The sequence below is a fragment of the Chanodichthys erythropterus genome, chromosome 16 (assembly GCF_024489055.1).
Source record: "Chanodichthys erythropterus isolate Z2021 chromosome 16, ASM2448905v1, whole genome shotgun sequence".
Classification (NCBI taxonomy): Eukaryota; Metazoa; Chordata; class Actinopteri; order Cypriniformes; family Xenocyprididae; genus Chanodichthys; species Chanodichthys erythropterus.
Genome location: NC_090236.1, coordinates 18,528,365 through 18,555,086, shown reverse-complemented (window position 1 = coordinate 18,555,086; position 26,722 = coordinate 18,528,365). Strand labels below are relative to the sequence as shown.

The 26,722-nt window shown below is 38.9% G+C and overlaps 1 protein-coding gene across 2 annotated transcripts in view; it reads right to left on the bottom strand.

Annotated features, from left to right (window-relative positions):
* The window catches only part of ephb3a (eph receptor B3a), a 49,245-nt gene extending 23,577 nt beyond the window's left edge, over window positions 1–25,668 (bottom strand). For both annotated transcript variants that reach the window (XR_010891893.1, XM_067362379.1), the window contains exons 1-12: window positions 25,429–25,668; window positions 21,668–21,732; window positions 19,823–20,107; window positions 18,546–18,933; window positions 14,196–14,351; window positions 12,770–13,105; window positions 10,007–10,131; window positions 9,463–9,619; window positions 8,869–8,977; window positions 5,433–5,485; window positions 4,926–5,048; window positions 2,599–2,846 (exon numbers count right to left, since the gene is read on the bottom strand). Coding sequence is in view for 1 of the 2 variants with exons in the window: in XM_067362379.1 (XP_067218480.1) it covers window positions 2,599–2,846; window positions 4,926–5,048; window positions 5,433–5,485; window positions 8,869–8,977; window positions 9,463–9,619; window positions 10,007–10,131; window positions 12,770–13,105; window positions 14,196–14,351; window positions 18,546–18,933; window positions 19,823–20,107; window positions 21,668–21,732; window positions 25,429–25,555 (2,172 nt within the window). In the remaining variant the exon portion in view is untranslated. The remainder of the gene's footprint in view (window positions 1–2,598; window positions 2,847–4,925; window positions 5,049–5,432; window positions 5,486–8,868; window positions 8,978–9,462; window positions 9,620–10,006; window positions 10,132–12,769; window positions 13,106–14,195; window positions 14,352–18,545; window positions 18,934–19,822; window positions 20,108–21,667; window positions 21,733–25,428) is intronic.
* Between the last annotated feature and the right edge of the window lie 1,054 nt (window positions 25,669–26,722).

Sequence of the window (26,722 nt, the reverse complement as noted above, 5' to 3'; positions counted from 1 at the left end):
GTTCAGAGTGTATTTTCTCGAGTCACTCATGGCAATAATAGCATACAAGGAAAGATTTAGGGATAAAAAGTGATTTCACAATTGTTTCCAAGCCTCCACCAGATGAACACAAGACAGGATGCATAAATACTGATTTAATATGTTTGATTGATGTATTGTGTCGCGGATCAATTTGACCCGCAATACATTTTTGCATTGCTAGCACCATGCTCTACTGTACAGGAAAGCAGAATCCACTAAAAAGAATGAACACGTAAAAAAAAAAAAAAAAAAAAAAATCATTTTTTTTTTCTTTATATTTCTTTATAATTCAATGACATAACAAACAAAACGATCATAACCAGAAATGGTTCAAATGAGCTGGAAACTTTTTTTTTCTTAAATAATCAACATTATGTTTAGATGGCTTATTTTATTAAAGTGGACCTATAATGCCCCCTTTACAAGATGCAATATAAGTCTCAGGTGTACCCAGAATGTGTCTAAACTTTCAGCTCAAAATACCCCACATCTTTTATTATAAATATCCCTATTTGGATATGAGCAAATACACAGTGTTTTTGTGTGTCTCTTTAAATGCAAATGAGCTGCTTCTATGGGCTGCTTTCCAGAAGACGACAGAGCTTTAACAGCTCGCACTTCGGTTGCTCAACAGCAACAAAGCTGGAGAATCTTACGCAGCCAAAATGATGCTTGTCAGCCTTATATTGTTCAAACTGGAGTCAGACATTGAAGAGACTCAGGAAGAAGTTACAACATTTCAAATGCATCTGGACATTTCTGAATGGTTAGTGGATAAATTTATATAGCTGCTGTGGAGTTGATTCAACTCATCGACTTGCATGTGCCATCATGTTCTTCCGTGTAAATCCAGCGTTAAATTGACCATCGTTTGTAAAGAAGTCCGGGCGTGAAATAATGGCATGGCAACAACTCTTCCTCTTCTCTAAAGCAGCCCAACATGGTCTCGCCCCCTTTGTTTTGTACTCTCGGGGGCAGGGTTTATGTAAATATTGGGGTTTTTGATGTCACTAACCCGGGAAGAAGCTAGTTGTAGTCCCTACCAGCCGTTTGTTGTAGTCCTTAAACAGTGGATTCTTTAAAGGTGCTGTAGAACGTGTTTTCAAAAGATGTAATATAAGTCTAAGGTGTCCCCTGAATGTGTCTGTGAAGTTTCAGCTCAAAATACCCCATAGATTTTTAATTCATTTTTTTAACTGCCTATTTTGGGGCATCATTAAATATGCACCAATTCAGGCTGCGGCCCTTTTAAATTCTCGTGCTCCCGCCCCCGGAGGTTGCGCTTGCCTTGAAGGACGAGAGAGGACCAGGCTTGGACTTTATTTTATGTTTTATTATGTTTGTGTGGCCGGCAGACGTCCCCGAGGGTCTGCCGGCATTACTTTCGTTTTGTTCTTTGTTTATTTTATATTAAAGTTTTGTTGAACGTTCGCCGGTTCCCGCCTCCTTCTTCCCACAACTACTAACCGTGTTACAAGTGATGACTCTTATCTCCGTGAATACAGTAATAAACGATGGTAACTTTAACCACATTTAACAGTACATTAGCAACATGCTAACGAAACATTTAGAAAGACAATTTATAATTATCACTAAAAATATCATGATATCATGGATAATGTCAGTTATTATCGCTCCATCTGCCATTTTTCGCTATTGTTCTTGCTTGCTTACCTAGTCTGATGATTCTGCTGTGCACATCCAGCCGTCCTGCCCTTGTGTAATGCCTTGAACATGAGCTGGCATATGCAAATATTGGGGGCGTACATATAAATGATCCCGACTGTTACGTAACAGTCGGTGTTATGTTGAGTGTTATGTGTTATGTATTCGCCTGTTCTTCTGAGGTCTTTTAAACAAATGAGATTTGTATAAGAAGGAGGAAACAATGGTGTTTAAGACTCACTGTATGTCTTTTCCATGTACTGAACTCTAGTTATTCAACTATGCCAAGATAAATTCAATTTTTAATTCTAGGGCACCTTTAAAAGAAAATATCTCCCTTTGTATTGAATTTTGAGCATTGTAACTTTGCAGATGTTGTTTATGCTCAAACAGCAACACTACACACGAATTGAAGTTAAAAAAGTGAAATCATAATCAACCACCCCTTTTATATTTATAATTCTATAATTTATTTTATTTACTATTATTACCAGTTTAATTTGAAAATGAGATGTAAAGGCCTCTTGTCAATGAAATCATATTCTATATGTTTGCTTTCGTTTGAACTCAGTTTTACTTATTAAAGTAGTATATATTTGATAGTGGATTTTATTAGCGCCAGAAGAGAGTGTGTTATCTATTATTATAAATAATGGAAACATTTAAAAAACTATATATATATTTAATATATTTTTGTGAAATGTACCAGTGGGCAAATTTAACAGGGTTAGAAACACGTTAACCTGGGTAATTTAGCCGGGCCACACTAATGATGTCTATAATGCCCATGGGCTCAGTTCCTGATGATGAGGAATCGCGCACAATAATACCAGGAATGTCTTTTAATATAAACTAAATAAGTAAGGCTAATGCAGTAAAATGGTTTTGCATCAAATATGATCTCATTCTTACTCTAAGGAAGGAGTCGAGCGCTCCGTTCTCCATGAACTCTGTGACAATAAGCACCGGGCAACTCCTAGTCAGAACTCCTTCCAAGTGGATGACGTTCGGATGGTCAAACTGGCCCATGATACTGGCCTCGCTAAGAAAGTCCCGCCTTTGGCACTCTGTGTAGCCCGCCTTTAGTGTCTTGATGGCCACGGTTGCTTCCTTTCTGCCAGGCTGTTTGAGTCGGCCTCGACACACCTCCCCGAACTCTCCTGGATGAATGGAAAAGAGAGGAAGAGGAGAGAGGGAGTGGGGTGGGGGTGTGAGGGAGAGGGAGGATTATTGGTTTGAGCTTAGGATAAAAAAATCATTCGAGGGAAGAAATGATATACCACTGAAAGACCAAGGAAAGTGCAAAAGAGAGAGAGGGAGAGAAGAGCGGATGGCAACAGTTTAGAGTTTGAATAGGCAGGGGACGGATGGAGAGAGAGGGTGAGAGAGGAGTTTAAGGACAGGCTGTGGAGAGGGAGGAGAGAGAAATTTAAGGGTTGTGGGAGTTTTGGGCCTGGGCTCTGGATGTGAAAGTTTGAAATGAGGTGGAGAGAAGTGGTTCAGATCATAAAAGAGGGAGAGTGGCCAAGCACAAGCACAGGGATAAACAAATAATAAAAAAAAAAAAAAAAACATAGGTAAAGGCAGCAAGCAGCATGCATATGGTTAGTAATATAATAAACTCTCTATATGTTATCTTCCATTAATTTGGTTTATTATAAAAATGGTTTAAAGGGATAGTTCACCCAAAAATGAAAATTCTGTCATCATTTACTCACCATCAAGTTGTTCCAAACCTGTAAGAATTTTTTCTTCTGCTAAACACAGGAGTTGATGGTATACTCCAAAAAAAAAATATATATATATTATTTATTGGATTTACTTAAAAAAGCAGTGTCAAGTGGTTCCACACAACTATATTGAGTATTTTTTTACAAATAACAATTTAGTTGGAAGAACAAAAGAGATTTAAGTGAAGCTGACAAAATTTCTTTGAGTAAATATAAATCATTTGAAATTGTCACTATTGCATAATATTTGTATGTGCAGTTTAATTAATAATGTTATGTTAAATTTATAGAAATTTACAACATAAGGTGAACACTCATAAATTCCATCCTATAAACATGCACATGAGGCTCACAGCCTAACTCTTCTACATAATGGTAACCACAAAATAATAATAAAAAAAAAAAACATTACAGAAATTCTAAATGTCCAACATAACTGAACATTAAACACTAACATAAACTAACAACATCATCCCTTTTCTGAAAAACATAAAATAACACTTTAATCCCTACTCTCCAAATACAGTCCCTTGCAAAGCATGCTGGAAACTACGGATCCACTGCCCAGTTAGTTATGTCAACATTAATTTGTGCGTTTCACTCAGTGATGTTAAGTTGACTGAACAAAAACTTAAGTAAAGCTGACGAAAATCGTAGAACATAAACATAGTTTTAGTAGAACCAACTCAGTTAAATTAAGTTAATTTAGTTACATGATTTTTTTAAGTAATGTGAACAAGGATGGATTGAGTGAAACTAACAACAGTGAAACTGTTTGGTTGCCCACATTCTTCAAAATATTTGTGTTCTCCAGAATAAAAAAAAAAAAAAAAAAAAAAAAGGAAAAATGTCGGAACAACTTGAGGGTGAGTAAATGATGACAGAATTTTCATTTTTGGGTGAACTATACCTTTAAGCTATTTAAATAATAGATATTGTTACAAATGAATATTTTAAAACTTTAAATATTTTGTCCAAGGCAGTGATTCTCAACTGGTGTGTTGCAGATCTGTTCAAACAGGGACTAAGGACAGCAGGGGAAAAAATACTTAATGTAAATTATTAAATGCAACCAAATCCTCCATAGTTATGACAATAAATAGGCTCATTAAAAGGGAGGAGAAAAGGATGTCCAATCAAATTATACAGTATTTTCATGCAAATTCATAAATTAGACCTTAGAGTTAACAATATTTCAGCATATTACTATTTTTACCCTTATTATTTACCAATGCAGCACTGATGAGCATAACAGTCTTCTTTCAAAAACATTTTGATATTGCTGGACCTATGCAGTATATGGCAATAATCATAAATATCAATGTTTGGTTTTAAAGACTTTTTGTTACTTTTGTATGATAAATAAATTTGGTAATGTAAAATCTGGGTCTAGAAGCAAAACCAGTTTAAAACCACTGATTCTAAGCATGCTGGGAAACAGACATTCTTCATAATGACCATTTATCAGAAAGACCTGGTTTTGTTTTAATACTGAGGAATGTGGTTTACCTGCTCCAATGACTTCCTCTATCTTCACACATGAGATGTCAATCTCTCTGGCAAACTCATGAACTGCCTCGTTCGGGTCCTCATATGTAAAAGGGTCAATGTAAACTTTTACGCCTGGTGATACTAAAACGAATAGAAGTAAAGAAGAATGTATTTTTTAAATTATTGTTGTATCTGCATTTTGCTTTTAATATGATAGGTGCGTTGTGACAATAACAAAAACAAACCAAAAAGCAAAATATGCAAATAAAATATAATCAAATTCAATGTGTTTACTACAAAAATAATTTAACAAATGTTTTACAGTTTTAAAAATGTAACATTTTTTTTACAGTGAAAATTACAATAGGTATCTTTATAATTTAATTAAAATAATGAATATATATTTTTTTAATGTTATATCATTGCATCATATTCACATAATTTTTCTTGCCACATCAATAAATATGTATTGCGCATATGTATATATATATATATACTAGGTCAACAGGGTGCAGTTATACTCACCGTACTGCTGCAGTTTTTCAGTATACTCCAGCTCAGATCCAGTACGCTGTCGTCTGTAACCAAATTATACACACACTGAGAGTCTGGTTTAAGACTGGATTTACACAGTACAGACACAAAAATGTAACTGGGGCATCTTGTGAAAGAGAACATTTGAGTGCTTTAGGTATTTCATGTGCTTCAATCATCCCTCAAATTGCACAGAAAGCTATTTTTTATCAATCTAAACTTATGAGGATGATTCACTCCCTCATGATTCACAGGCCTGATCTAGACCTTTTGAGCCATTTCTCGTCATTTGCACCTAATTGCAATAAGGTACATGCAGAATTCAAAGGCCGGGTCACCACAACAAGCAGCGCGAAAGATCAACCGTCAAGACTGTCTTGTCGTCGCCTCTAACCAGAACTGCTCCATTACACGGTTCAGATGAGCCAAAATGTAGGTTATACTCTAAAAACAGTGAGTCAATTAAGACCAAATCATAGGTTGAATCCTTAAGCGAGGAACAAATAACCAGGCCCAGAACATACATGCTAATCTGTGCTCAGTTCATGCCTGTATCAAGTGTCTGAAGACAGTGAACAGTGTATTTAAATCTCAGCCTTCTCATTAAGATCTCTTTGTTTCACTAACTCTGCATAAGTAGCATGTTTGAAAGGGAACGGGAGCAAAGGGGCCTATTGGAATTCACCATCTGTGGGATTCCTTTTGTCTCTTGACCTGTGCTAACAATGACGCCTGCTGCTAATTAGCATCTCATCTCCAATTTAAATGTCAGAAGGAAAAGAATGACGCTTCAGCGCACACACACACAAAGAAAACATTAGGATACTAGCACAGAGGGCATGAATGAGAGAGAAGAAAGAGCTTGAAGCGGAGAGGAGGAGACGCTTTGGCACAACAAGGCGGTCACAGTCAAGAAGAATGTGTCAAATAGACACAGTGGCAGTCTGCCGTCTCTGGAGTGATTGGCAACGTCCCAGTCTACGCTCGGATCTGGGCGAAGTGGCCTCAAATGAGCATCTTGTGAGAGCCTCATAAATATCCGAAGTCAGACGCACTTTGAGGTCTGTTTTGCAGTGCCCATCTGATCTCATTTTGCTGTTGTGCTATTGAGTTTGTTTGACAAGTACTGAGACATTGAAATGATAAACAATACAAATAACCCTTTTCTAAGTCAACATGATATTTAAATGCACCCTGTTTACTTTCTTACTATCTTACCACAAGTTCCTGGTCTAAAGGCGTGGTCACATTAGCAAAATTTCGGGAAGATTTCACAAGCAAAAAAGAAGCAGAAGTCACTTTCAAACCAGGCAGCTTTCTGTTGGTCAACGCAGCAAATCAACTTGAATATGTTGTAAAATCTGCGGTTGGAAATCTTTTGCCCTCATGCGAAATTCTCGATTGTGTGGATTCCTACTGGAATGGACTCTTTTCACATTTCCAAAGTTCTCAGGAGCGGAAGTCATCATATTTGAGTAAACATCTACAGTGGAGAATTGGAGATGACAGCAAATATAAATTTTGCATTCCCATTTTCTCCAAGATCAAAAGAAAAAATCCACAATTGCATCTCACAGATGCTCGATTGGATTGAGATCTAGGGAATTTGGAGGCCAATTCAACACCTCAAACTCGTTGTGTTCCTCAAACCATTCCTGAACCATTTTTGCTTTGTGGCAAAAATGATTTTTTATCCTGCTGAAAGAGGCCACAGCCACCAGGGAATACCGTTTCCATGAAAGGGTGTACATGGTCTGCAACAACACTTAGGGTGATGATACACGGGGCAACTTTTTGAGCAATGTTGCCGGGCAATGTTGCCGAGCAACGTTGCTTGGGCACTTTCCCACTGAGAATGAGCAACAAATATATATCTGGATACGTTAGATCGGTCGTGGGCAATTTTTTGAGATCCTCCAATTAGAATGTTAGCAGCCGATCACGTTACCGGTTCGGAGATTTCAGAAAAAATTCAAACAAGATGGCGGCCTCTCAGCGGCAGTGGAGTGGAGAAAAGGAGTGTGAACTTTTATCTTTTTACGCTAGTAAGTTGTCATGCGTCAACCCAAAACAGGGAATTTACCTCATATATTGCTTAAAATACCAACAACTGTCCGAAAGTAATGTGTGTATGCTGTAATGAAGCTATTGAAGGATTTCAGTTAAATACTAAAAAGATGGAATTTTCCATTGTCTGTAGTAGCGTAGGCTGTAGGGCGTTTGACATTAGAATAGCTTTTGATGCGATCGACGCAGGTTCGAATCCGCCTTTTGCCGAACTCGCTCTTCTCCCTTTTCCTGTCACAAATCAGATCGCAAAGGCATTTATTTTTAATAAAAATGAAGAAAATATTTGAAAAGTTGAAATAAAGTGCCTAACAAGTGTTTATAATAAAGTATTTATTGAGTTGGCAATCGATTTGCTCCTCTCTGATAAGTTGCTGCCAACTGTCTGTTGCCCTAATTAGTTGCCCTGTGTCTCATCAGGTTGCCCGTTGAAGGCAACATTGCTCAGCAACATTGCTCAAAAAGTTGCCCCGTGTATCATCACCTTTAGGTAGGTGGTACATGTCAAAGTAACATCCATATGGATGGCAGGACCCAAGGTTTCCCAGCAAAACATTGCCCAAAGCATCACACTGCCTCCGCCAGCTTGCTTTCTTCCCATAGTGCATCCTGATGCCAAGTGTTCCCTTGGTAAGCAATGCACATGCACCCGACCATCAACATGATGTAAAAAAAAAAAAATGTAATTCATCAGACCAGGCCACCTTCTTCCATTGCTCCGTGGTCCAGTTCTGATGCTCACGTGCCCACTGTTGGTGCTTTCAGCGGTGGACATGGGTCAGCATGGGCACCCTGACTGATCTGCGGCTATGTAGCCCCATACGCAACAAACTGGGATGCACTGTGTATTCTGACACCTTTCTATCAGAAACAGCATTAACTTCTTGATCATTCTGAGCTACAGTAGCTCGTCTGTTCGGACCACACAGGCCAGCCTTCGTTCCCCATGAGCATCAATGAGCCTGTCGACCCTGTCGCCGGTTCACCACTGTTCCTTCCTTGGACCACTTTTGATAGATACAGACCGGGAACACCCCACAAGAGCTGCAGTTTTGGAGATGCTCTGACCTAGGCCATCACAATTTGGCGTTGTCAAACTCGCTCAAATCCTTACGCTTGCCCGTTTTTCCTGCTTCTAACACATCAATTTTGAGGACAAAATGTTCACTTGCTGCCTAATATATCCCACCCACTAAGACGTGCCGTGATGAAGAGATAATCAGTGTTATTCACTTCACCTGTCAGTGGTCATAATGTTATGCCTGATCGGTGTCACACAGGTTTGGAACAACATGAGGATGAGTAAATGATGACAGCACTTTCCCTAAGTCATGTAAGGGTGTTCATAGATAAAACTTACCTAAGGCAAACAACAGCGATGACCACCATGGCAAGGATGACCACAAAACCAGCTGAGGCAGAGCCCACAATGAGTGGCAACAGGTCCTGTACTGACCGCTCTGGGTCATCTGTCAGATGAATTTAAATGCATTTACCATAAATCATAAACCAATAATAGAAAAATAGGCAAAGCTTCATATGAAATGTTTCTTCTAAAATACATCAGGAATGTTTCTTCTAAAATACATCAGGAACAATAAAAACAGACATAGCTGTTGACATACGGTAAGAGTACAGAACTAAAAAATGAATATGGATGACAAAGCTCAGATCATATAGGCTTGGAGGAATTTAATGTGAAATGTTCGTATTGAAATATTTGACTTAAGACACGTGCAACATTTCTAGGGTCTTCTTCTCAGGAGAAATACCTGAGAAGCAGGAGATTAAAGCTCAGTGCTATCTAGGAGAAACAATTCGGATATTACAGAGATCTCATTTGTGATGATCCTTTCCTATGGGTAGGTTTATATGGTTTTTCCTATAAAAATGCACTTGGCCACTCAGTATCTTTGCAACAGATGCAAAAGAAATAAAACGTCTGTGTACTTACCATACAGACTTGTACTGAAGTCCACCGGGTTGCTATAACGTCCATACCCGGCAACCGTCCGAGCACGTACCTGCACAACGTACACCGTGCCAGCTTTTAAACCTTCCACTTTGGCCGAGGTGTGCTGGGCGGTGACCGTGTGAGAGAACGACTCTCCCTGAGAAAAAGAAAAACATACACACTGAACGGCCAAAACTAGACTCTCGAGTCATTCATTGCTTAAAGTGAATGTTTAGTTAACAGTTTTCACTGCAATTAGCAGATCAAAAGTATTTGAAAAGACATTCCAGGGCTAAAACTGTGATCCAAACACGCGGCGCAAGTAAATCCTATAGACGAATTAAGCTCCGCTCTTTTTAGCATTAGCCATTGGGTTTTGACCAGTGGCCATCTGTTGTTCCATTGTACTCCACTTTAAGTCGAGCCAGGGTTACTTTGAGCTCACGCCAGTTAAACCCATGCTGGGTGCCTGGTGTAATGTCATCTGGCTCAGGTTCAAGAGTTCTTCAGTCAGGGGTGATTTAGATGCACAGCAGTTCCTCACCCTCTCCTGGTACTTGATCTCATAATCCAGGATCACGCCATTGGGCCGCTCTGGGGGCAGCCAGGAGAGGCTGAGAGTGCCAGCTGTGGCCCGCATTAAGTGGACGGTGGGGACCGCGGATGGAGCTGGAAGTGTTAAGAGATGGAGAGAGAGAAAAGTTGAATAACTTTATTAGAATAACATCAGATTAAGGCAGTGTCTCTTAAAGGGTTAGTCACCCACAAATGAAAATTCTGTCATTAATTACTCACCCTCATCTTCAGAACACAAATTAAGATATTTTTGATGAAATCCGAGATGTATATGACTCGTCCATAAACAGCAATGTAATCAATACAATCGACCTATGCGTGTGATGCTGACGCAGGAGCCGGCCAACAATGAGTCAGCATTCTGATGTAGAACCTGGACGCGCTAGATGTAAATATCAAATGAGAATGATACAGAAGAGAAGAGATTGTTGAATAAAGTCGTTATTTTTGTTTTGTTTTTGCGCACAAAATGTATTCTCGTCGCTTTATAAAATTAAGGTTGAACCACTGCAGTCACATCGACTGTTTTAACGATGTCTTTAGTACCTTTCTGGACCTTGAAAGTATTAAAGGTACAATTTGTGATATTTTTTTCCGCTAGAGGTCGCTAGAAGCCTATTCAAAACAAAGGCGTAGTTTGATGACGCCAAGTTTTAGAGAGGAAACTTGGGACATGTGGTCTCCATCTCAACGGATGGTTGGAGTCTGGAAGAACTCATGTTCGTGGATGCAATTATTAACGTTGCTGTAGTATGAAGCAGAGCAGGACCGAGTGTTGCGGGAGCTGAACGAGGATCTGGAGCGATTGATCAACACACGCCTCACGAGCAGCGGGACTTTTATTATGACACAGTCGCCGGCGCCGCTTCCGCTTTTCCGGTCATGAGTTTACGGGAGCTGTCCTTGTCGACAGAACCAGCGGCAGATGGTAAACAGTAATTATGTTCCATAAATAAGTAACACAATCCACCATAAAACGTGCAGGAAGTAAATAAGGAACTGCTTGAAGCAAGCTAGTGGTTTGCTGGACGCTAGACACTACTTCCACATTTGTCCACGGCACTGTTGTCAAGTGGTTTCTACTTCAGTAAAGGCGGTAACAAAGGTAACGTAACTGACGTAATTGACAGGCGACTGCACTGCCCCGTGTCACTGTTTAGAATGGGAATTTTCTCATGATTTACAAGTAGTTGAAAACATTAGAGATATTGTTAGTAATCAGCTGGACAAACTATATAACACTAGCCTAGTGGTTTTTGGATATTTTACTGCAAAAATTTTACATATTGTACCTTTAAAGATGCAATATGTAATATTTTCTGTCTGCTAGAGGTCGCTAGAGGCCTATTCAAAACAAAGGCGTAACTTGATGACGGCAAGTTTGAGCGCGGAATCTTGGGACATGTGGTCTTCACCTCAACGGACAGTGGAATAGAATTTAGATAGGACTCAGGGAGAAAGCATGTTCATGGATGAAATTATTAACATTATTGTAGTATGAAGCAGAGCAGGAGCGAGTGTTGTGGGAGCTGAACGAGGCCGTTGGAGCGATTGCACAACACACGCCTCACGAGCAGTAGAACTTTTATAATGCCACAATCGCCGGCGCCGCTTCCGCTTTTCCGATCATGAGTATGAGGTAACGCAGCTTTGTTTATCATATTAGATGCATTTGAGTGTATTGAACATGTTATGTTTGCTCGAAGGCTGCTGTGAGACACTGTTGCACACTGCAGCAAACTAGATCGATTTTTGAATATCACATTAAATGCTGGATGGCTTGTGTTGATAAATGGCATGCAATTAATTTTAAAACTTATTGTATGATGGAGAAAATGCTGAATTACTGTTACTAAAAATAAAGCTGCATCTGATTATGCTATGTTAGCTACTAAATATTTTTTTTTTTTTTTATCTCTGAGGCATGGTAGAGCATGGTACTCGCAAAAAATCAAGAAAATTAGATTTAGCATAAACAGTAATACTAAAAATGTTGAGCTATATAACAATAATTAGTTTTCTGTCCATAAATATATCAAAACAGATGTTCCCTTACACAACAACTGTGTCTGTTAAAAAATTTGGTGTTTCCATGGTTTCTACAATAAAACCGGAAACTGAGGGTCGACGCAATTGACAGGTGACTCCTCACACGTCCTGGAGCCTTGGTTAAAATTGCAATTTTCTCACGATTTACAAATAGTGAGATATTGTAAGTACTCAACTGAACAAAATATATAACACTGGCCTAGTTGTTTTTGGATATTTTATTGCAAAATTATTACATATTGCATCTTTAATAATATTGCTGTCTATGGACGAGTCATATACCTCTCGGATTTCATCAAAAATATTTTAATTTGTATTCCGAATACCATGTTTCCATGTTTTCCATGTTTTAAATGTTTACTTTTCACCCCATTTTAGGAGTCATTAAATTTACATTTTTCTTGAACATTGTGAAAAACCCCATATGTATAGTTTTTCAAAACCAACACCCAAAGAGTACATTTCTTAGAACTTGCACATGTGTTTTAAATGTATAAAAGATTTATCCTTTTCTTTATTGTAGATGCTGTTATTTGTCATTGACCCATGTGCCACCATTAAATAAAAGCAATAAGCTTTTACTTGAGGCTGTGCTTTACTGTGATTTTACCTGATTGGGGAGAATAAGCACAGTCTCCTGTGGTTTACTGGTTTATTAGACAATAGAAAATGAATCTCTCACCTGCTTGATTGGTGGTGATATTGACAGTGGCATATTGCGGGGAGGCTGGACTCTTGGGGGACACCCCGTTGACAGCCTGGATCTCGAAGCTGTAATGGGTGTGTGCCTGTAGATTCCTCACTGCCGCCTGCCTCTCGGCCAGACCCAGTCGCCGTGGCGACACCTCCACGTTATCGTCACACCGTGCACAGGACCCGCCATCGTGCAGGCACTTTTTACACACCACATTATACACCACGTCCCCTCGCCCGCCTAAATCCCGTGGCTCGGACCACTCTAGTGACACCGAAGTCTCGTTCACACTGGAGATCACGTTTAAAGGAGCCGAGGGAACAGCTAGGAAAAGAACGGTAAAGTTTTACAGACCTCATGCGTCAGAGAAACAAGCATGCAGTCATCTTTAGAATTGTGGTAGCTCTGTATATTTCTAAGGCATTACTATCAAAGAGTAATTAGCTGATGAAGTGAATTTACTTATTGTAGAGTTAACGAAAGACCATTGTTACGTTTGATGCAGATGTCATAACAAACGTCAGTAGACCAGGAAGATTTTAAAACGAGCGGTTCATTCATAAATCCATAAGATCTTATCTTCATGTTGTGGGAATACAAACCAGAAGACACAACGAGTGAAGCACTGAACATGATATCTTGGAGCAAAACATTTTCTGCACATATCCTACAGCATATGTTTAATCAGGAATAAAAACACCTTAGTTTTGTAGATTGTTACACTGTAATCCAACACTAATTAAAAAAAATCAGGATGCTTAAAGTTAGACAGCCAATTAAATGATCTAATTATCTTTGCATATTTGTTCCAAAAATATCTAACTAGGATATACAGTGCACATTATAGTTAAATTGTCAGGGTCAAATCTATAACCAATGAATCTTGCTCAGTGAATCATGATGTAAACTAATTAAATCCAGAAGCTGGATTTTCAAAGCACAACTGCCTAAGGAACTGGAAGCTTTGGTAACAATTATTGAAAAAAAAGTTCTTATTTTGCATACCTTCAGCACAGTTTAGTTTTTTTTTTTAAGAAAATATATAAATTAGAAACAACATTCAGGCTTCCTGAAAATGTTTCAAAAGGCCTCCACTGCAAAAAAGCTTTCCAACCGGGGGCTTTTGCAACACATTGCATCAATGTGTGAATTTATGTGATATTTCCAATTAAATCCATGTGTCAAGACTCAAGAGCGCTGAAGCTAACTAGTTATAATCGCACACTTTATGCGCTAGATGCTGAGAACCGACGGGCTTACATTAGCGATCATGACCTTTTTATCAACACATTTTTCCGTGTCATTAGAACACATCAAACGGGGCGAATGCACAGAGCAGACCTTTTCAACATACAATTAACACAATGTGGGAGCTATCTTAATTTAACAAGTGCCACTGATGATCAACACTTACTAGTGCAGGCCGTGTCAGGGGGGTCGCTGTCAGCGCGGTAGTAACCGTTTTGACAAGGGCACACGCTGGATGCCCTAGAGCTGGCCCGGCTGTTGGAAGGGCACGGAGTACAAGAACCCTCGCCCTGTTTGGATTTGAAAGTCCCTGGGGTGCACGCTAAAGGAAGAAAAAAGGTGTTACATTATGTCATTTTCAAAAATGAACTGCAAAAATACTATGCAAAGTGAAATACATATTAATTTTGTTAACAGGTTAACCTTAAACATTTGCTTCCAAACTGGATGGGGTTTTTTTTGTCCAAAAAAGAAAAAAAAGTAACATCACTGAGTCAGCCTAAACACATTTAGCTCATTAACAGACCATTCCAGATTAAATACAAGTTAAATCCACAACATATGTGGCATAATGCTGGTTACCACAACATTTATTTGTCTCTACTTTTCTTTGTAAAAAATTACAATCTGTTTGTTAATCATGATTTTAGTGTGAAATATCACTAACCTTTCTTAGATATAGCCAGTTTATTTTATTGCAATGACGCCTAAGACTCTAAAAATAACCTGTATAAATAACAAGAACAACTGTACACTTCAAATAAAACTAAAGTTTTAACAGAATTAATGATTTCATATTATAAGCTTTACATTTCTCCTTTTAAATCCTGCAAAAACGGCCCCATTCACTTCCATTGTAGGTACTGTAACTTCATTGTCAAGACAACTAAATGCCTAAAACCTTAAAACATACAACCATACAAATTAAAAGAACAACTTTACAGCTCAAATAAACACTCTAGTTTGACTAGAATCACTAATGTAAGTGTTTTCATATCGTAAGCTTCACATTTCTGCATTTGAATCCTCCAAAAAATGGGCTCCATTCACTTCCATTGTAAGTGCCTCACTGTAACTTCAATGCCACGACGATGTGACGCCTAAAACCTAAACAACCATAAAAAATAACAAGAACAACTTTACAAGCTCAAATTACACTCCCTAATTACTTCCATTGTAAGTGTCGCCACAGAAACTTTTCCTTTTTTTTATTTAGAAAATGATTTCTTGTAGTAACCAACATTATGCCACACATATTGTCAGTTGAGCTTAACTTGTATCAAACCTGGAATATTCCTTCAAGTTTACCACTTTTTACAGAGTACCATGTAGCTACTTGAAATCCAAAATAAAATCTGGGTCATGAACCAGCTGGAAATCACTGGCATAAACAAATTTTTCCAAAAATTACGCATTTCAGAATACGGTTCGAACCATAATAATAATAATAATAATAATAATAACAAATCACCCAAGCTCAGATAAAGTTAGTTTGCTAACTGCACCGCCGAGGGCAAAGTGCGCTATAATGACGCACTAAAGTCAGTCCGTTTCTTTTAGAAGGAAATGGCTGATGTAAAAGTCTGGCTGAGGAATCTGCAGCTATCACAAAGCTCTGTTTTTCCAGTAAACAATCCACCACGCCCGTATCTCCACACAAAAACGCTGCAGTTAATGGGGACCATGCTGAGAATTGTCTCCTGCTTGTGACACCGCAGGTGAATTATAGCACATACAGAAAAAAACATCTTCAGTATTCCTCCCATGTCACATATCGCTTCTCGGCTAGTGTAATAAGACAGTGGAAAATCCGAGCGAGTGGCCCCTGCTCTCAACCTTAACACGCGTGGCGTTCCGCATTCAGACCAAGTGCGAGAATTAGACGGGAAGAGCTTTGAGAGAAAGAGAGAGAAAGAAAGTGAGAACATGCCGAACCTGACAGATAAATGTTAACTGAGCTTGGCTGTTTCCCTTCTGTGTGTGTGCGGATTAATGCTGGAAGGTGATAAAGGAAATTAGACACACTCTCCATTGGCCACGGCGCATCTCACGGCTGTATAGCGCGGCCCGGGAGAGTCGTTTATCAGTCCTTTAAGGCAAGCTCTTAACCTTGAACAACCAGATGGAAACAAATGAGCCGCCACATACTGGCAATCTCAAAGGAAGTTCCCCTCTATCCACCAGTTCCTTCCCAGAGAACAGTCCAGGAGGCCCGTCCAATTCACATTTTATTACTCTGAGCCCACCTCATCATTTGCTCGCGCTCCCTCTCTCCTCCCCCACTCTTTCTTTCTCTCTCTCTCTCTCTCTCTCTGTAGTCTATCTTTTAATTTTCCCCATTACTCTCCCAGACTCGCATTGGAGAATTGGTCTCGCCTTCTGCAGCACCATCCGTTTCTGGTATATCGCTCTGTTAGGACCCTATCAGATGTGTCAATGGAAGCTGTGGGCTGCGCTGTTGGCAGCTTTGTTCTATGACACCACTGCAGTCCTCCACCCATTACTGAGACTCTCTCTCCTCTGTACTGAGCCCAGATAAGGTCTGCGGAGAGACTGTGGATCAGTACGGCCGAATCCTCGCATTGTTCTTGCTGCTCGAGACTTCAGATTCTGGACTGGCAGGCAATACTAGCCTTGTTCAGCTCCTAAATTCTGGCCTTTTCATATTCACCTAAAAATCCTATTAGCAGTTTTACCCCAGAATGCAAAGAGGAATCCAATTAGTGAATAGTCTTAACATTACTTGTGTCAAAGACATAGGATTTTTATTGAATACAAATAGAGAATGTACTGGCTACTCTTATTCAGGGATAAGGGGCTTGGAGGTCCAAAACGACACCAAAAAGCACCATAATTGTTTCATAATAGCATATAATGAGACTACTCACAAATTAATTCCCATTTACTTTTATTAAATGGAAAATAGTAAATTAATTTTCATCATACGTGATTTAAATTGTAAATGTGTGTTTTAAGTTCCCTTTTGTGTTCTTACGAGACAAATTTGCAAAACTTTCTTTTGGGGGCATTTGAAGGTGTACTCAACTGAAAAAAAAGAGTATTATAATTATAAAATATACACTACTGTTGGGTTTGGGGTCGGTAAGATTTTTAAACGTTTTTTAAAAAAAGAAGTCTCTTATGCTCATCAATTCTGCATTTATATTGTGGCAGTAATATTGTGAAGTATTATTACAATTTAAAAGAACTGTTCAATCTAAAATCTACAAGAAATATATTCATGTGGTGTCAAAGCTGAATTTTCAGCAACCATTACTCCAGTCGTCAGTGTCACACGATCCTTATTGAGCCACATATGTAAACTAAGGGTATTAATGCAAACTCATTTTTAATATAAAAATAACAAACCACTGAAATTACTTCAAATCATCAAATCATTTGTTCACATCATCTACGAATATTAAAGGATTAGTTCACTTCAGAATTAGAATTACCTGATAATTTACTCACCCCTATGTCATCCAAGATGTTTATGTCTTTCTTTCTTCTGTCAAAAAAAAAAAAAAAAAAAGAAGGTTTTTGAGGAAAACATTCCAGGATTTTCCCCATATAGTGGACTTCAATGGCTACCAAAGGGTTGAAAGTCCAAATTGTAGTTTCAATGCAGCTTCAAAGTTCTCCACACAATCCTAGATGAGGATTAAGGGTCTTACCTAGTGAAATAATTGGTCATTGGTCAAATTATATAATTTTTAACCACAAATGCTCATCTTGCACTAGCTCTGTGATGCGCTACGCATTACGTAATCACCTTTGAAAGGTCACGTGTGACGTAGGCAGAAACACCATCTCATTTTCTCCTCTTCTTCAAAATCGTCTGACATTGACCATTTCACTTAGTCTTTGCACGATCGTTTGTAAACACTTGCTTGGTACTTCTGCCTACGTCACTTGTGACCTTTCCAATGTGATTACGTAATGCGCAGCACATCACAGAGCTAGTGCAAGACGAGCATTTGTGGTTAAAACATATATAATTTTTAATTTTTTTAGAAAATGACCGTTTGTTTCACTAGATAAGACCCTTATTCCTCAGCTGGGATCGTGTAGAGCCCTTTGAAGCTGTACTGAAACTGCAGTTTGGACCTTCAACCCATTGGTAGCCGTTAAAGTCCACTATATGGAGAACAATCCTGGAATGTTTTCCTCAAAAAACGTAATTTCTTTTCGACTGAAGAAAGACAGACATGAACATCTTGGATGACATGTGGGTGAGTAAATTATCAGGAAATTTTCATTCTGAAGTGTTACTAATCCTTTAAGAAAAGATCACTTTAGGTGAAAAAAAATGCGAGGTATGTGTGTTAAAAATCTTGCAAAAAAAATTAGCATTGCCAATGACTGTATAAAAAAGGATAATAAAACCTCTCTGACCTGCAAGTAACCTTTGAATTGCTTCTGTGATTTTTAATCCATATTGTAGCATCTGCCAGCATACACTCAGAAGCTTTAACCGGAATCCGCTTTACTCAGATTTAAAAAGCCAAACACTTACCCTGGCACTGAGTGTCTTTCTTGGCCGGCTCAAAGCCCGGCATGCAGGTGCACGCTCCCACAGGAACCATCCATTCTCCATCTCCGTTACAGTACAGCTTTAGAGGGACCGATTCCTCAGCGGCGTTTGGCACGCAGGCTCCGGCGGCGATGACCAGAGAGGTGGCCTCGGCACCAGTGGCCGTCTCGGGGAAGACAGCGAAGTTGGCAATGGTTGTTGAGCACTTTTTAAAGAAGACCCTGGCCGAGATGAGGGACATGCAGGCGCCCAGGTCCTGGAAGGCCAGGTAAAAACCAGCTTTGGAAAGAGGACCGAAGCTCCGTACTTTGGTGTTGACGATTCCCGATTCCAGCAAAGAGAAGCTCTCGTCGGGGGCAATGGTGTCCACCTGGGACAAAAGACAGATTAGGTAAAGACATTCAGTTGGACGTTTGTGTCCAATCACATTTGGAAGGCACCCAAATATTCTGTCATCGTTTACTTACGAAAGGTGCGGTCACAATCAAGGTGCGGTCAATCTGTGTAAAATATTTCGCCGTCTCACAAAATTCCCAATTGTGTGATTGTCTATTGAAATTACAGGATTTCTCCTGTGAAAATTTGCTGAACAATGGTAAACGTGACCACACCTTAAACTTGTATGACTTACTTTCTTTTGCAGAGCACAAAAAATAATATTGGACTCCACTGATATTCATAAAATGGACACTGACATAATATATTCTTTAGTGTTTCACAGAAGACAGAAAGACAAACAGGTTTGGTATGACATGAGGGTGAACCTGATTTCACCAAGTACAACATGTTCCTGGATCAACATCTTTGTTGATCCTGGAACAACATTCCAATCAACCAATCAGATTTTTGAGGGACAAGTTTACCATTTACCAGTTTAGGCTTATAACTTGGGTTAGGTGCTTCCACAACAGTGTTATTCAACTATCATTTCCCTCTGATTTTAGGGATAAGTTATGGGTAGAGTTAGGTTTAGAGGTTGGGAAAAGGTTAGGACAAAATTTTCGAATTTTGGAATGTTGTTCCAGGATCAACAAAATATGTTGATCCAGGAACATGTCTTACTTGGCAAAATCACGGTGACCATGACGGGAGGGTGAGTAAATGATAGATTTTTTTTTGTTTTCTGCCAAACTATCCCTTTAAATATGTGTTATATTCCCAAGTAAATAGTGAAAATACCACTATTCACCAAAACATTGTGTATGAAGCTTATCGTTATGCAAAGTCTTAAATTAAAAGAAACCATCATTCTGGCTCACCTTCACATAGGGATTCTCCCTCCAAGGTGGGCTGCTTGCTGTGGCCATGTCTCCATCGGATTCATAGTAGAACAGATTAAATGTCTCCTTACAGGAACCGGGAATATTGGGAATACTGCCACAGTCCCGCACAGAGAACTTGAGCTCCACGTAGACTCGAAGGACTCCTCGACGGGGGATGAAATCTGTCCGAAGCCAGTTGTTCTGATTGGGCTCTAGTACGTTACAGACCTGGTATGTCCTGATGGGGCTCAAGTGGTCATCATATCCACTCACTTCCTCCCACTGAGAAGGGCATAAAATACTGTCACTGACTTTCTTGAAATGTAACTGTATCCCTGAAGTATACTTTATCATTTAAGGTCTTGCTGTGTTGCTTCCTTCCAAAGAAACAAGCAAAACATGGAACCCAGTGAGGGTATAACTTGTGACCTTCTTCACTCTTTATAGAGAAACCATTCTTTGTATATAGTTTCTATTGAATGTAACATAGTGTCCTGACCAGGCGCAATGTAATAAAGATACATTGATAAAAATCTTCAATATTAACCCCAATCAGCTATGACAGGACAGTCAATTGCTTGGTTTCAATTTATGTTTTTCTTCATGTGGAGCAATAAATTTATACAAAAAATCAATGCAGTTCATGACTTAAATATACCTTTTTATAATAACCATGTTGTCATTTTTAAAAATAATTTTGATATTTTTTTCAGAAATGTCAGGATAAAACAACTGTCCTGATATCCTATTTGGCATAATCTTGTATTATTATTTTTTAGGGAAAAAAAAATCCTGTTTCACTGCTTTTTGATATAAAGAAAAAAAATGTCATGCGGTGCAACAAGCATAAATATGCAGGGGAAAAAGAGAGGACACTCTTGAATATTTGTCAAGATCAATAAGTCTCTTGAAATATCAGATAATTTGGCCTTTTTAAGTCAAGGTTCAGGTTGTAAATGTCATGTGGTGCAACTCCCCCCAAAAATGCATATGTAATGAAGCAAATGGCAATTTTAGAGTCATTAAATGGAAACTTTTCTTGAAAATGGCATAAAATGGCATAAAATCTTCACAATCTTCATTATTGAACCATATATTAAACATAATATTTTCAGGTTGGCTGTGAAATCGTGTGCCATTTTGGCGTTCAAGTGTTACATCATGTCTGATTAGGACACAATGACACACAAAACACAGAAATCATAAAATCTACTGATCGTTACTAAGACGATACTTTAAGTTGTGCCCCAAAGCAGCACTAAATGGAAGCAGGAATAATGAACGACTCAAATGCTCAATTAAATTCATGTCGGTGGTTAGGGTAAATAGAAATGCTTTCTCAAATGTGACATTCGGGTTCCCTGAACTTCTCACAACACAATTAAGAGGCATCGCAGCGAGTGGTAGCATGTGTTTATCTCCAGGTGTGAAGGAACACATTACTTATGATGATGCATGCCTTTTGAGATGCCAGACATCGAGCACAAGCCTGCGGAAAGGGCTGAGCTGCTTAAGATTGTTGCCATGGCAACCCATCATTTCCATTGACTGACTTCGCATGCACATTCCAAAGACAAATCATACTACGGGAGCGAGTGGATTTGGGTGGGGGGTGTCAGGCTTAAGGTCAGAATCGCTGTGCTTAATTTCTTCACAAGTCACATGTGTAAAATAAACTGCTGCTGTGAGCCTCTAGTACATTCTTGCAAACAGAGAGGTTGAGAGTGATTATTCTTGTTAATGGCCTCTTTTCATTCGTCTTGTTGATTAAGATCAATGCATGTGTTGATTAATATCCATCCTTATGGACAGTTACAGACAGGAAAACGCTACAACACTCACCCCGCTTTCTGGATAGGTGGTCCACGCCAACTCTGTAGTTGCCCACCTGCTGTCCATAAGAGTCTCTGCAAAACAGGCAATCAATGAGGCTCCGACAACAGCAGCTTCGATTCCAAACACAACAGAGCATCAACGTGCGAAAAACTGTAATTTAACCGGCTACATCTCAAAGCACTTCACTCATTTGAATTCCCTACATAGTCTGTGGAAGGCCTAATCACTGTTTTCACTCCACACACTAATAACGCGATCCGCATTTATCTACCCACTCCAGCTCTGGCCTGTGGCTGATCTGAGAACAGATCCTGTTGCGTACCGCAGGGATGCTCGCAGCACAGTGACATTCTGCATCCCAGGCGCTCACTGTTCTCTAAATACACTCCGATCAGTGGAGCAAAACTGCATGAGCCAGCTTCCGCAAATTAACTGCACATTCGAATGTTTTATTCACTTTGTAAGTCGGCGTTCGATGAAGCCTAGCGCTCGCTTCAAATTAATGTGACACGCGCACATCTGCGAGCAAATCCACGGAATATTTAGAGCAGAACATCAACTTAGCTGATTAAGGCCCCGGTAAATATGTGTATGCGATGCATGCTGGCAAACGTACACATGGTGTTTATGTGGATTGTACACCTCGCTTTAATAGTGCTGTAAATCACAGAGAGAGTTAATTGTGTGATGAAATGGCTGTAAGGGCATTTCGCTGTGTGAAATATTCATAAAATTGGGGGCCGATCTTTTGATGCTTTGATCAGTTCCTTATGATCACATTCAGTCTTTCCTTAAGGCTCTTTGCATCTGTGCATTTGGCTGCATCGTGGATTTTCATCATTTCAAAGCAGCTTATCGCAGTCTATTTCACACAAATGAGTGTACAGGATGTTCTTTGAAACTTTGCATTGTACAGTCAGCAGATATACAAAACAGCTCATTATTCTTTAAAATCTTTTGTAACTCTACTAGACTTTCAGAATGTAAAACTACTAAACAACCATTAAATGCATGTTTTGCAGTGTTTATGGGAGGAATACAAGAAGTATATTAACATGCACTTTAAAAAATTTATTTCAGTCAGAAATAAGTCCTGTTCATACCAAGGACGATAAACCATAATGTTGTAATAACTATTTAATGCTATGAGAATAGGTGGGTTACACTTTATTTTACAGTGCAGTAGTTACATTGTAATTACTCAAATAAGTATTAATTAACTACATGTACTTACTATAGAGTTATAGTTAGGGTTAGGGTTATTTACTTGTAATTATGCATAATTTACTGTTATTACTACAATAAGTACATGTAGTAAAGGGTAACTATGGAACTGTAAAATAAAGTGTTACCATTAGGCGAAGTACACATCACAACACAACTATAAAGGTAATGTCACAGAGGAATGATATTGATAAAAATTTTTTTACTGTTCTTGGTATGAATGAGCCTTTAGTCTGACTGAAATCACACAAATCCCGTTTTTGCAAAATCGATAATATGCGATTATACCTCTGCATCGCCGAGAATGTGTACATTTCAGTCGGACTAAAATTGGACTTAACATTGTGCGTATACAAAAGTGATGTGCAGCAGACACAACACAAGCAAGATATGTTACTCGTCCATATAAATTATTTCTATACGCATTGTGCAATATATTCTTGGACGGTCAGATTAAGGGGCCATTCACACAGAGTTTTTGCATTTAAAAATGTGAGATCCAGTGCAGTGGAATGGAAAAAAGTGCAAAGTATAAAGATGCGTTTTTCAAAAGTTACATTTTTTAATACAAGTTGAAGCCTTTTTATAACCATGCTGCAAAAGATGCAAGATGTTAACACAACAGTCAAACATTCATTTAGCATTGAAAAACAATGGGAAAGCAGTGCAGTGAAATGCAAAAAAATAAATGTAGCTGTGCATGTAAATATTTAAGTGTTATTATCTTGTAATAACAATGTAACAGACAAGCAATCACCCTACTTCAATCCACAGTTATGACAACCAATAACAGGGCTAAAATACTTTTTTAATTTTTTTTTATTTATATGTATACGCCATAGTGCCTGGAAGGCTTGACAGATGGACTGAATTGACACAGGGGACCTTCGATGCAGCTTTACACTTTTCCTCTTGTCATGAGGTGCCTGGCTCACTTGACCTCCATTGGAAGTGTAACTAATGTAGTCTGTTAAGAAACCTGCTCGGAAACTAGGCCTATGAGTCAAACACCTACTCTCTCTCTCTCTCACACACACACACACTATCGATTGAGATCCTGACGCTGAAACTGATGAAGAATCGAGGTAGTCAAGGCCAAGGTGAAGGAGTATCTGGCTCCACTGTAGTTAAGGATTGTTGGGACATGACCAAGGTGCATAATGATGCCAGCTATGCATGTATCTGCGCTAAAAATATGTAACAAAATCCTGCCTTGAGACTGTAATTTTGTAACAAGGAACAGTCTTATCTTTGCCAAGCAGCAATTTGTTTTGAATTTGAAATAAATAATAATCAAGCATTCAATTACAAGGAGATAGTGAGACTAATTATATGCATATATAAATAGATTTGTACAAATCTTTATATTTTTTATACATTTTAAATTACATTTGGGCTTGAGGGCTAGAATGGGGAGACTAACCTATTCATAAGATTCCTCGATAAGAATGTAATGTGAAGTCAACAAACCTCAAAGGTATCAATAGCTTTTCCGAAACCACACCTAGGCTCAATGTTGGCACGTTTCACCTCATCACTGTTTTCAAAATAGCAACTGACTTGAATTTAATTTCAAAATGCATTGTTACTTTGAAGCGACTCCCTTTTCTCACCTAGTATAGTCCTTTGAACAGCTGTGATCATGCAAGCCAATTAACATGTGTGGCAATTACACTGAAGTGATGCTGCTATCATCACTAACTGGGTAAAAGCCTTTAGGGTGAAATGTGTCACACAAGAGCAACAGGGGGCTTTCAGCAGTCCTAAACCATGTGTCACAAGCAGCACAAAGCACATCTGAAAATTTAACAACTACATGAGATTTTTAATACAGCAATGATCAAAGCAGATCATAACCTCACAAGACTCAACACTTCCAAGCAGATTAAAAAGATGCTTTGATGTGAAAAGAACATTTAACATTTAACACAAAGATTACTAGCTTATAGAATTGATTTAATCTGTGGATTTATGGTTTGTTATAATAACAAAGGCACGGAGCATGTGGACAAACAGCATCGTCTGTATCAATACATGGTCATGGACATGCCATAACACAAACATCTTACTGTTCTCTGTAAAGCTTCAGACATAGAATTCCACACGGAATAAAACATTTCTCAGAAGCAGAGCTTTGGATATCAGAATTTTTCAGAATAATGGTAAATTAATTTAATGATGATTCAGAAACTGACACATTAAGCCCTGCTATGAAAGGCTACACCTAAACGGACGTGATCTCGTCTCTCCTTTCATTTATTCACATTAAACGCGCTAAAATATTGCACATTATTCAGCTGCATCCGTGCCCGGAGAATAAAAGGCAAAACCGCACCAAGACATTTAAGTTTTCGTCGAACGCGAAGTTTTCGAGCCCGAACAGTCCGCGCGGTAGGTAACCTAAATCACAAGCTCAGTTCAGTACAGTTTTTTGTAATTACATATTCTGTATTTATTTATTTCATAAAAGGAATAGCCAATCGATGACCATAACAGCAGCTCCGAATCCGAGTAGCCCCGTAACAAAGAGCGTTCACACTTACCCTCAACAGCGAGAATAACGGGAACCCAAAGGCTGTATAATAACAGCGAATAATCCATTGTCATGAAGCTTGAGGTTGCAACATGAATAGTGTTTTGTCTATATGTCACCGGGACAGAAAGTCTCATTAAATCTCAGCATACAGAGACTAGAGGAGCGAATTCACGCCTCGAGAATTACAGCCTGGGAAAAATGCCCAGCGCCTCTTGGTATGGTTGTCTTCACGTCTTTCATTCACAACTATTCGCACCACGGAATCCACAGACAGAAGATCTCTTTCGTGAGCGCGGTACTATGATGCTCTTCTACATGTGTGGCATCATCCTCATCCTCAGTGTGAAAGAAGCTGTTGATTCCCTGCGACTGCACGGAGGAGTGTCAGTTGCGAGGAATGATGGGGGGGAGAGAAAGCTCTATTGGTCCCAAGGCAAAACCCTGCGGGGTGCCATTGATAACTTACATACTAAGTACTCCCCCAAGTTATTTTATTTATGCACTTCATTTATATTTTTGTAAAGAAGCGTTAAGTCCTGGATCCATTTTATTGAATGTGCCTTTATAAGGGAAACAGCATAAGAACCCCCAGAAGCCGATTTGTGGCAAATCAGTAATGTATGGGTATTCTTTGATGCACAGCGCCACTCACTGTTTGTTTACTGCAGGAATTGAATTTTGTAGTTAAGAAGGGAGTGACTTGGCAAATGGCCACGACTAGGATATTTGTGTAACAGTCACCCAACACCAATAATAAAATCATCATCCAGCTTTCTGCTGATTAAATAATGGGCTGCATGTTGACAGGAAGGTTATGGGATACTGTAAACAATCTTCTAAGCTGTAAATGAATGATATCATGCACATTGCTTGACATATTATGCTACTTATGAAATTTAACCTATTACACAACAACATTTTAACAAATAACTCAACCTGTTTACATTCTTGAATCATTTTGATCCCTGCTGAAAAATCCAGCTAAAACCAGGCTAAGCTGGTTGGCTGGTCTTAGCTGGTTTAAGCTGGAAGTAGCTGGTTTTAGCTGGTCTCCCAGCCTCCCAGTCTCCTAGCTAACCAAAACCCCCTCTAAAACCAGCTATGACCAGGCTGGAAGACCAGCTAAAACCAGCCTGACCAGCTTAGGCTGGTTTTAGCTGGATTTTTCAGCAGGTCTGTTATTTATTTGGTTTCACATGAACAAATGACCTTGAACTGTTTTGAAAAGAGAAACATAGAGGCACATATTCCATAAACTACACTTGTATCAATCCAAAGAGTGTCTTTCATAAATTGTTTCA